Source organism: Abrus precatorius, unplaced genomic scaffold (assembly GCF_003935025.1).
Source record: "Abrus precatorius isolate BTA unplaced genomic scaffold, Abrus_2018 Scaffold8, whole genome shotgun sequence".
NCBI classification, from domain to species: Eukaryota; Viridiplantae; Streptophyta; class Magnoliopsida; order Fabales; family Fabaceae; genus Abrus; species Abrus precatorius.
The window spans coordinates 445,637-457,842 of record NW_020874428.1 but is presented as its reverse complement, the minus strand read 5'-3'; the positions used below and the strand labels follow the sequence as shown (position 1 = coordinate 457,842).

At 30.1% G+C, this 12,206-nt stretch overlaps 2 protein-coding genes across 2 annotated transcripts; one reads left to right on the top strand and one right to left on the bottom strand.

The window, feature by feature from the left end:
* Positions 1 to 339: 339 nt before the first annotated feature.
* LOC113847420 (ultraviolet-B receptor UVR8-like) lies at positions 340 to 2,810 on the bottom strand. The gene is made up of 5 exons (XM_027476520.1): positions 2,720 to 2,810; positions 2,472 to 2,636; positions 1,999 to 2,034; positions 1,719 to 1,876; positions 340 to 1,623 (listed from the first exon to the last, which is right to left on the bottom strand). Exons 1-5 carry the CDS (start codon positions 2,808 to 2,810, stop codon positions 340 to 342), a joined length of 1,734 nt encoding a protein of 577 aa, XP_027332321.1.
* Positions 2,811 to 10,233: 7,423 nt separating this feature from the next.
* LOC113847414 (GATA transcription factor 12-like) lies at positions 10,234 to 12,004 on the top strand. The gene is made up of 2 exons (XM_027476513.1): positions 10,234 to 10,533; positions 11,273 to 12,004. The coding sequence occupies exons 1-2, from the start codon at positions 10,234 to 10,236 to the stop codon at positions 12,002 to 12,004; spliced, it is 1,032 nt and encodes a 343-aa protein (XP_027332314.1).
* The last annotated feature ends 202 nt before the right edge of the window (positions 12,005 to 12,206 follow it).

Here is a 12,206-nt window from a genome sequence, read left to right as displayed (position 1 = left end):
TACAATGATCCTATATACAAGGCAAAGGAGGAGTACGGAGTTATACAAGACTGACAAATTATCTACTGAATCCCCAGTAAGTGAGTAAGGAGCAAGTTATTCTGCAACAAGAGGATGGATACAAACTACTGGATATAGCAAACTGAGCTTTTCTTACATAAAAATTGAGGGCTATTGGTGCTAAACTCTGTACAGAACTCAATCCCCCAAGAGAGTCTTATAGAAATACTCTCACAAATATAAAAGAAATTTCTGAGACAATAATTTGGCACAATTAGCTAATTAAGTTGAATGTGCAATCCTTTGACCAGAATGGTATACTTCTTATTTCTACATATACTAATTTTCCACCTGTGTAGATTGTAGGCATTCATTTATAATCTCCTTAATCCTTCTCTTCATAAGTTTATCTTTCACACCAGCAAGCATGTTTCGGTAGAGCATTTGCAACTTAATTAGCTTTGTATGATCAGCAGCCTCTAACATGTTCTCCCATTCCTTTGCAATATCAAATGCACCTGAATTTTGCAACGAGACAGGGATATCTTGCTCATCAAAAGGTTCTCCAAAGATAGAACCATGAAGCATACTAGCATATCTTTCCATAATAGTTACCTTTGTTTGAAGCAGCTTCAATTCAGTTAATAATTTCTCATCTGTTTCTTTGACTTCTTCAATCACCTTTTCATTCATCTTATCATGCTCAACATAGCTATGTAGTTCCTCTTGTTGTTTGAAATCTTCCATGAGTGGAGGCCATAACACTATGGTGGGAGTGTAGCAATCCATAGTCTTACCATTTCCAAGAACACCACTCCTTCCTCTACCCCAAGACCATAGCTTATATCCCTCATGTGCAACAAGGATAGTATGAGCAGCCCCACACGCTATTTGAACCGGTTTTGGAAATTTCGGTTGATAAGGATTGCAAGAGACAAGAAGGGGAGAAAGAGCATCACCAGAATCTGTTCCATCATAATTATCATCAGGGCATAAGCCAAGACCCTTCTCCATTCCCCACGACCACACATCCCCAGCTGAGGAAACAACACAAGTATGAAACAAGCCACAATCCAAAGAAATTAGATGCACATTTTGTGGCAATTCTTTCACAGCTTCAGGAAGTAATGTGCTTTGTGTTGTTCCATGTCCAAGTTGACCATTATCCCCAAGGCCAAATGTCCAACATCTACTACTTTCTAATGTGTCACTAGGCCTCTTTTTATGAGTGAGCAAAGCGGTGTGAAAGGCACCACATGCTACCTCATAAATTGCCCAAGGCGAATCCAAATCAAATGTTTTCACCACTTCTGGTCTTGGCCTATTCTCCTTATCCCCTAAGCCTAATTGACCATGATTGTTGTTACCCCAAGAGTAGCACACTAGATCACCTTCACCCTTGTATGATTCTCCAGCACTAACAAGTGCTACAACATGTTCATTTCCACATGCTACTTTAACTACTGTGTGTCCATGAAAATCCCACACTGGCGTGGGAGTGAAATCGCTTATAAGAGAGAAGCCACCTTCTTTGCTTTGCTGAGGACAATTTCCCCACATCCACAAGGCCCCAAGATTATCAATAGATAGAGACATCATTCCTCCTGCTTTTACAGCAATTATCTGCGAAACAGTTAGTTGAAAACACACCAGTGAGGCACAAACCTTGGCTTGTTTTTGCTTTGAAACAAATTCAAAATGTGCAATTCATATCATACCTTGAGTGATGCTTTTTGTTCTGATTCTGAAACAGTTGATGAAGAATCAGGAGGGTGCAACTCAAGAAAGTTGTTCAATAAGCAGGGCACTACAGAATAATCTCCATCTGTGTTTTTTCTGCTATGGTAATCCTCTCCATTAATACCAAGTTGACCATCCAAAAAAAAGTCAAGGATATTCACAAACAGTATATGGGCAAATTTTTATAATTAAGAGCAACTGAACGAGCAATTTATGTAATCTAATTCTAAAAAGGGACTTCAAGCATATTAAGGATACAGATATTGTAACCCCAGCACCAAACAGATCCATCATCTGTCAATACACGAGTAGCATGAACAATTAGAGAGGGGGAAGAACCTTTCACCAAACTCAGTTTCAAATTATTTCTTCCTATTTATTTTCATAGCATTGATAATATAAGCACTGTTACTACGCCCAATAACTGATGAATTGTAATACATTGAAAGAGATCATCTGAAAAAATTCAGTATATCCAATATAAATTTGTGTCAAGTAAATGCAAGGAGGTTAGAACCTGCTACTTCTGCAAAAAAAAATTTATACTAAAAAGTAGAATAAAATAAATGTATAAGATATAATTATCATATCTTAAACAAACATGATAAATGAGATAAGATAGAAAAAGTTATCATATTATAACCGATTATCTTATCCACCAAACAGACCTGCAACTTCACTTTCTAAATTATCTACAGAAACTCATTTTAAGAACTGAGAAGCGTTAGAACCTGCTAGAGCAAGACTATGATAAGCACCAGCGGCAATTCCCACTATTCTGACAGAGTCATGTTCTGATCCAAACTTGACAAGAACGGGAAAATGCTCATCTCGTTCTGATCCTCCACCAAGCCGCCCCAGTATTCCTCTTCCCCAAGAATACACACATCCATCCCCTACACACCAAAATAAGTTCAATTCTCTCACAATAACAAGCCCCCACTAGAAAGTGCAACATAAGAACAAGATCGTTAGTTACCGGTAAGAAGGAGAGTGTGTGCTTCCCCTGTAGCGACAGCGACAACCTTAGCAGATGATAAGTTGTGAAAATTCACGGTGGTGTCTTCCATTCTCTAGATGGCCAGAGGATATAAAACCAGCACCTCTATTTAAAAGCATGAGCAACGTTGCTGGAACATACTCTCTAATTTTGGAACTACTAATACGTGGCTATTACGTTGACTATTCCATTGATTAGGCACGAGTTGGGTCAATCTATTATCAGAAAACTTTAGTTTATCTCTTTATTTATTTTATATTTTTAAGCTGTCTGTAAATAAACAAAATTAAAAAGAAGAAACAAAAGTATAATATACGATATTGGTTGTTCACTATCTAAATAACAAAGCTACGTCTATTATAAATAATAAAATTCTCTCTCATTCTCCGAGTTTTAAATATAATTATTATTTTAAGAATTTTTATTAAACAATTTTCACAAGTTCATTGCTATGATTCGGTGATGGAACATGCTCCTTTATATCATTGCATTTTTTTTAATGGGTGAATTTTATTAAAAAATTTGGGTTTGTCATTTTTTATGTTATAGCATTACTAATCAGTTATATCTTTCCTATTTATTTCGTCTTTTAAATTAGTATTATTAAGTTAATTTTTTTATATTATAAAAAGGTAAATTTAGCAACCAACTTTGATTACCCTCAAATTAGTTAGGTTCCTAAATTAATATTGCCTCACGTAGATTAAATTAACTGGTAATTTTTGAAGTTAAGAGATAAATTTATTTATTTTTTCATAATACTGAGGACCAGATGAAATTATTATTATTTGTAATATTAAGGACTAAATTGAACAACTCTACTAATTTTAAAAATTAAATTAACATTAACCTGACATCTCTTATTTTATTTTGACTAAATTAATAATTTGGTCGTTTCACTCAAATTTTAAAATTGATCTTATAATTAATTGAAAATCTAATTTTTTGCAGTTTTTTTTAATATAAATAGTTTCTGTATATTTGTTGGATTGTTTACACATGGATAGAATCACATTATAAAAACTTTATTATTACCATTTTGCCTTTGAAAATTACAGGAATTATTTTGTAATATTTGAAGATTAAATAGATAATTTTACAGCATTCGAAAATTATAAGAAACTGATTTGAAATAAGAACGAAAGTATACGAATTAAATGAGCATTGTATATGTACTTCAACACATTCATAGGGATATTCTGCATTGCTATTTGCTGATTAGCTATTTTTTAAGCATTCAACAAGACATAAATTGCCAATCAGAAGAATTTAGTTGAGAAAGGTATATTTAGAAAAAATAAAATATGTTGAAAATAATAATTTAATTATATATATATATATATATATCATAATAATCCATTTTTTAATTTACAACGGTAAATTATTTTATTTTTTACGTAACCTTTTATTTTGCTGAAAACAGAGATTGTTATGCCCACGCAATTTCGGCAGACAGTTGACCCAAAACAGACATAGTTTTACTTTACACATGAGTATTCTATTTTTAAGATATAATGTGTAAGTGGTACACGTAATTTATTTTTTTCTTTTAAATATTTTCCCGGCTCAGCCTCCCAAAACCACTCTTACTTGACTCTCTATACGGTCGTAGTGTTTATCATATATTAAGAAAGATGGAAACAATTGGCTTCTTTTAACAGGGTTTCATGTAAATTAATGATCAAAAACTAGATTTGGAAGTGCATATAGAAAAAAGAAACCCAATACTTATTCAGTTCAGTTTGATTGAATACCTTTTGTCAGGATTATAAGGTAATTAATTCAATTAAAGATAATAATTAGGGCATTATCTACCTTAAAGTAAATGGTCAAAACTCAAGACTGACTCATCAGGCCCATTAGTCCATAACAATACTTATAAAAGGAAGGTAAAAAGTACAGGTAAATAGTTGACTTTTCATTATTAAATAATATTTATTACTCAGAACCGAATCCTAACTTCAGCATCGAAGTGCCTTTTGCAAGTTCCATCCTCACGTCAACGATAGTCAAAAAGACGTTATCATTTCAGAGCAGATAACACCCCATTGAATAAATATTCCTAGATTATAATAAATACTTGATGATGACTATGATCAATGTTCAATTTATCAGAATTTGTTAATGATATTGCTATAATAATATTGTTGCGGGGTATGTGGAATGTTCTTGCATTAGCCATATGTATCTCAAGCTATGCAAGAAGGAATAGGATTCTGATAAGACTGAAAAGTGATAACGTATTCCTTAGTGATTTTTCAACCATAATACTTTACGTCTCTACTAGCAGTTTTGCAAACACCATCGTTCATATTTGAATGTAAAAGAAATGTAAAAAAGAGTAACTCGACTGTGGTGTTTCTGCGCTCTTAACCAATGCAATGAGAAGATAGACAGTACTTAACTGTGCTAATTTTGACTACCACTTGTTTTTCGTAAATCGATATTTATTTTCAATGATATTAAACTCAAATCGATAAATAACTCAATAAGATTATTAGGTCATTGGGTTTGTAATTCAGTTAGCAAATTTACTAACTTTAACATTTACATTATTTAATAATTTTTTATTAATTTTAAATTTCTTATTAAATAAATTAACATTATAAAATTTTATACCAAAACAAAAGTGATGAATTCTTTATCGTATTACTTTATTTTAATAGATAATGAATTTTTTAAATATAAATAAATATCAAATTTTAGATTATATTTAATAATTTGGTTGATTAATTTTGTTTATAAAAAATTATTATGTAGTATTAGTATTCTTAATTTTATAAAAAATATATATTATTTATAAAAAATATAAAAAAATTCAAGTTATGTAAATTTTAAACTAACAAACTATTTTGATCATATTAAAATTTAAAAACTTGATTAAATATGGCTAAAATTAAAAAAGTATTTAATTAATGTTAAATATAAGATATGATATTTTATTAAATGACAGTATAATTTTATAATAATAATTATTTATAATAATTATTTATTATATTTATTTTATAATGATAGACATAACTATTTATTTTCTCATAGTGTAAAAAAAATTTTGTGTTAATAATATAAATATAACAACTATTTCTTAATTGAAATATGATTTTTTAATATTATAAATAAAATAAATTTAATATATGATACAATAATGAAAAAAAATTAAACAAAAATACAAATATAAAAAGCAAAGATAAAAATATATCGGTTGCCTTTTAATAGTTTTATAATGAGTTAATATAATTAAGAAGTTCTACGAATCAAAGGTTTAAGCTTTTATTTTAACTTCATGAGTGATACATATTATATGTAATTAGTCATAACATATTTGTTTACAAAAATAATTAAAAATTATAATATAAAATTTAAAATCACCAATATATTTAAATACGCATGATATAGACCATCTAATAAATGGTAAAATTTTTAAAATTTATTTTGTTATTTGTTAAGTACTATTTTTTTTTTATCAAATCTTTTATTTGTTATAATTAAAATATTACCAATAGGGTCTATTAATTTTCACTCATCATTTCCTTCACATCAACCTTTGATATTATTTTGAAATAAATTTTAAACATATGTATATTAATCAATTTGGATATTAATATATAAAATATATACTATAACAAAGCAAATAATTAATTTTATATTTGCAACATTTTGTGAAACTCGATAAATACACAAATCTTATAATTTCATTTAGCAGTTTAGATGCATGAGAATGATCCTTAACAATATGTGAAGGTGAAAAACGTTGAAAAGAGCATTCATTGTAAAATACTCTCATAAAAACAAAGATGTAAAAAAGTAATGGTTAATATTGAATTTAAATTTACACTACTCAATAATAAAAATAATTTCTTTTATAATAACATACTAACGAACAAACAAAAAGTGAAGAACATAGACAGAAACAAAAACATATTGAGATGTGTAAACAATCAAAATATTAAAAAAATAAGAATCTAAAAATAAAAATGCATAAGAAAGATCATATTGAGTTTGTTGTTTAACATTTACTGTCAAACAATAGAAAAATACATAATAAAGGTGTGTAAGCAATTAAAATATTAAAAAAAAAAAATACTCCATAAGTATTGTATAAAACAAAAACAAAGTAATGAATAATGAAAAAAAAGAAGGGTGAACCAAAGCGAAGATGATAATTGAGTTTATTTTTGCTAAATAATAGAAAAATGCATAACAATGGTGTGTAAGCAATCTACATATAAAAAAAACTACAATATTTTATAAATCGTATAAAAGAAAAAGAAAGTAATAAAAAATGAAAGAGGAAAAAGAAATTTAAACCATACATAAAGGTATAAGAAAAAAAAAATTAAGATGATACCTGAGTTTGTTTTGTCAAACTTTCCTTCTATTCAAAGGTAAATCAAATATAAATAAATAAGAAAATAAATATAAATTACACTTTACTATCATTGGTTAACATTTTCTTTATTTATAAGATTCGTAAACGTAGAAAGAAAGAGCAATAGACCTAAAAAGAAAGAATCAAATATGAAGACATGAGAAAACAAATCATAAATGATACTTGACTTTCATTGTTAACTTTCTTCTATTCAAATGCATAATTTATAATTGAAGGCCAAAGAATTTCAAAGTTATAGAATACAAAAAACTAAATTTAAATTTTGAAAAGACTATTTGGTGGAAAGTTTTATTTATTTATTTAAACGTTCATAAATTTCTTTTCTTCTAAAATTTTCTAGAGTAAATTCTAATACAGTATGCCAAAATAATATGTCAATATAAAAAATAATAAATAACTTTGTTAGATAATAATAATAATTTTTTTATAATTTAAAATTTAAATAATAAAATTTATAAAAATATTAAGAGATAAAAAAGAGTTTAGATAAACTTTTCATGAGATGTTAATACCTGTCAAACTTTTCACAACATAAACTCTTAAATGTATATATTGTAGATACATAAAATCAAATATTACACCAGTATAAGTTATATAATATATTCCTATACTAACAATATTTTAATATGAAAAACAAAATTTCATCAACTATTGAATTATGATTACTTATTACTTTAATTATTTAAAATTTTATCAAAATTGAATAACTATATAAATATAATAAAAAAAGATATTTTTCATATATTTCACACACACAAATATTACATATATATATATATATATATATATATATTATAAGATGTTTTTATCTAATCAATTATTTTAATGAGTATATTAAATATTATTTGCACGAAAACTATGATAAATTGTTGATTTTTTTTATGAACTTCTATTTGAGCATGTACAGTAGCAATAAGACATATTATGTAAAATGTAAATTAAAAAAATATATTTTTTGAATTTTATTGTACAAAATTACAAATAATACAAAAAAAATTAATAAACAAAAGTGACTAGAATTGAATTTCTATGTATTTGCCTTTTTAATACTAAAAATTGCCTTATCTATCTTCTAAATTTTAGGTCAATTTGTCTAACACATGGATTACTTTGACGCTTATACTTAATAATTAATAATTATTTATCAATTAGTTAATTTATTTAAAAATAATCATATATTTTTAAAATTTTATAAAAAAAATTATTACATTATGAATGTAAAATGATTTTACTTTCAATAAATAGGAAATAATTATTAATAATTTTCAAATTATAAAAATAAAAAAAAATATTTTCAAATATATATAACTGTTAAAAAAACTATATCCTTATTTATTTTAAATTTTGTGTTGTTAAAATAGTTATTTTTTCCTTTTCAAGTAGACATATTTATTCATTTAATATATAAAATATTAATTAATAGTATAAATATTTTTAAATAAAGCACAAATTTATAATATATAACATTTTTATATTAATAAATTAATTTTTAAAAAAAATAAGTTTGGAAGAGAAATAGGATGCATGAGTGAAATTATTGTGTTTTGAACCTTTTAAACGTGCTTGCAAGTGTGTGTTTTACTTTTATTGATGTTTATGGTAATGTGTGTTTTGTCTTTACATGTGTTAGCTATTTTAGTTTAACATGAGTCCTTAAAATGTGAACGCTAGGTCAAAGTATTTTAACAGCTGACCCGTTCATAAAATCTTAGCTGTCAACGCAATGTTAAATGTGAGAACCGAATCGTAAGGCAATATGAATACCCTTCCTCTTTTAGCTGTATGCCTATTGCTTTTCTCCCCCCAATATTCAATATTAAACCCTTTAACTAATTAACCACTCATTAGTCATTTCAAATCATCGCTTTATTACTCTAACAATCAACTAACATATGCTAAAATTACTGTATTAGTGTTATAGAAAGACCCAACAATATAAAACATTGATCATAGCCATATAAAACAAAGGCAAAATTTAGTAATATTAAAGCAATGAAATCGGCCTTTGAACCTGTTTGATCGCTTCCTAAGGGGTGAATTCACCTTATTTAATTTATGCATTTACTATCCAATTGATTTTTAGATGAAAATGAGTTTACCCTTTTAACCCTTTGTATCTTTTGTCGTGACCAAGCTTTGGTCACTTTGAGGTGTTGAGCAATTAACCAGAAAATGATTGCGTTGCGTGCGTACAATCACTCATCATTTCATTTTCCTAGTAATGTTAAATCATCACATTCCACGTGTGCCCTCACATTATGTTATAACATGCTTCTACCTTAAGCTATAGTGCTAGACGTGGGTATCTTAGGTATATAGCCAAAATAATTCAACTCCATAATCACTAAATATTTCATGGAACATAAATTATATACAACTATGAGTTCGGAAATACCCAAATTTGAAATTTTAACATAAAATATAGGGAACTCTAAAGTTATGTTGTTTCAAGAAAAGCATATACTAAAAATTATAATGAAAGTATTTTTATAAAAAATAATGATTCAGTATATTGATATTTTTAACAATTATTATGTATATTTAAATACCCTATAAAAATTATTAATATAATTTCAATGGCAGGTCTTGGGAGAAACCCACTTTAGGAGAGAATATTTGAAGAATGAATAATGGGGTTCGGAAAAGAAAAAGGGCATGAAAGTAACTTGAAACGTAAATTGGAGGGGTTTCTTTGAACACAATTAAAGGGTCTTTATTAATATTAAAGGGTCTTATTTAACTTATAATTTTTGCGGCAGGAGACTTTTTTCTCCTTCTTTAAAAAAAATGGAAAAGGAGAACAAAAAGAGTCCTCCAATATAGGCATTCGCTTGTCCCATTCAAACGCAAATAAACACTGTTCTCCTTTTCTCTCTCTCCAGTCTCCACTCAAAACCACAACTTCTCTCACTTTATGCCTCAAACTCCCTATACTTTCTCACACTAATTTTCTTCACTGCTCCTGTTACGTCGTCATCACAATTCTCCCTCCTAACCTACAACCTTCAAATTTTAGCTTCTTCTTCCATACACAAACAAAAACACGTACAAAAATAATAATAACCCTTTGTCCTTCTTTTTTTCTTTTAATATTCGCTCAGAGATGGAAGGACCCCAGTTTTTCCAAAGCACCTTTTCCTCGCAATTCCCCTGCGACAACAAGACCAATAACGCCGACCAATTCATCGTTGAGGACCTCCTAGATTTCTCCAACGACGACGCTATCATTAGCGACGCCACCTTCCACGACTCTGTCCCCGGAAACTCCACCGATTCTTCCACCTTCACCGCCGTTGAAAGCTGCAATTCCTCCTCCTTCTCCGGCTCCGACCCCAACACCCTTGCCGACGTCGGTTGCCGGAATCTCTCCGACGAGCATTTCTCCGGTGACCTATGCGTTCCGGTATATTATATTAATCAGTATATAAAAGCAATGATAATTTTATTATATAAAATTATGATTTATACTCATCTAAACAGTTTCAACCTATTTAGCATCCTACATTATTTGTATGTCATAGATATTACTTTTCTCTTTATCTTGTACATTAGGTATTACTCCTCCACAAGTATCAATGATCAATAAAAACATATTCACAATCCATGAGTAACTTAACGAGCAGAGCCTCCCTCTACATGAACACCTTTTGACCCTGTTTTCCCCCCTTAAAATTGCTAATTCACATAAACATTTATCACAACAGAATTGTGCACATTTCACGTTCCAAAGACTACTTTTTCTTGTAATATTTCCCTTAATTATTACGAAATTTCTCGGTAATAAATTTTATTGGCTAGCCAACGAACAGAATCAATGCTTTAGTTAACCACTTCGCATGAATGCATTACCTTAAGATAAAATAAAGCTGAAACAGTGAAACAAATGTGCATACGATAATAAATGTATAATATATAATTTATTTAATTTTCATGTATACTCAAAGAGACGTAATAAAAATTTACATGTAATGAAATTTTAATATATTAATAACGTCAAATATTAAACTTTTAAAAAAATATTATTCATTATTATATTTTTCATTTTGTGACCTTTACCCATTTGAAAAATTATATTAATGTTGTTCATTAATATCTTAGGGTGGAATATTAGAGAACTAATTATAGTTGAAATTTGAACGCAGTATGATGATTTAGCGGAGCTGGAATGGCTTTCGAATTTTGTGGAGGAATCCTTTTCAAGCGAGGACCTGCAGAAGTTGCAGCGGATATCAGGAATCAAGGCGGGAAACGACGACGTATCAGAGGCCCGTGAGTTCCATTCCGAGCCCAACCGAAACAGCCCAATATTCAACCCAGAAGTGTCGGTTCCAGCCAAGGCGCGCAGCAAGAGGTCCCGCGGGCCCCCATGCAACTGGACCTCACGCCTTCTCGTCCTCTCCCCAACGTCATCGTCTTCGGAGCCCGACGTCGTCGTTCCAACCCCCGCTCCACCCGTTCCCGTCACCACCAAAAAGCACGCAAAGGCCACTCCGAGGAAGAAGGACAGCGGCGACGGCAGTGGCGGAGACGGGCGCAAGTGTTTGCATTGCGCTACGGACAAGACTCCACAGTGGCGGACCGGGCCCATGGGCCCGAAGACCCTCTGCAACGCTTGCGGCGTGAGGTACAAGTCGGGGCGGTTGGTGCCCGAGTACAGGCCCGCAGCAAGCCCAACGTTCGTGCTGACAAAGCACTCGAACTCGCATCGCAAGGTGCTGGAGCTGCGAAGGCAGAAGGAGATGGTGCGGGCCCAGCAGCACCAGCCACAGCAGTTCCTACCACACCATCATCAGAACATGATGTTTGACGTATCCAACGGTGAGGATTACTTGATCCACCAACACGTGGGGCCCGATTTCAGGCAGCTGATCTAGTAGATGGTAGTGTAGGACAGCTACGGTGGAGGCTCGGATAATTTAATTTGTAGCGGAGTTGTTATATGTTGATTAGAGAGTTTTGATCGTCATTCTTTCTCTTCTTTTTGTTTCTTCGTAATTCTAATTTTGTTAGGGATTTTCCTTTCCCTGACTCATAAATTTTGAGTTTATGTAGACTGCTCCCATTACGACTTTCTTT

Coding starts and splice junctions, on each gene's coding strand:
- LOC113847414 (XM_027476513.1), top strand. CDS start 10,234: ATGGAAGGACCCCAGTTTTTCCAAAGCACCTTTTCCTCGCAATTCCCC. Junction 10,534..11,272: donor CCGGTGACCTATGCGTTCCG/GTATATTATATT, acceptor ATTTGAACGCAG/TATGATGATTTAGCGGAGCT.
- LOC113847420 (XM_027476520.1), bottom strand. CDS start 2,810: ATGGAAGACACCACCGTGAATTTTCACAACTTATCATCTGCTAAGGTT. Junction 2,035..2,471: donor TCATAGTCTTGCTCTAGCAG/GTTCTAACGCTT, acceptor GTGTATTGACAG/ATGATGGATCTGTTTGGTGC. Junction 1,877..1,998: donor GTGCTGGGGTTACAATATCT/GTATCCTTAATA, acceptor ACTTTTTTTTGG/ATGGTCAACTTGGTATTAAT.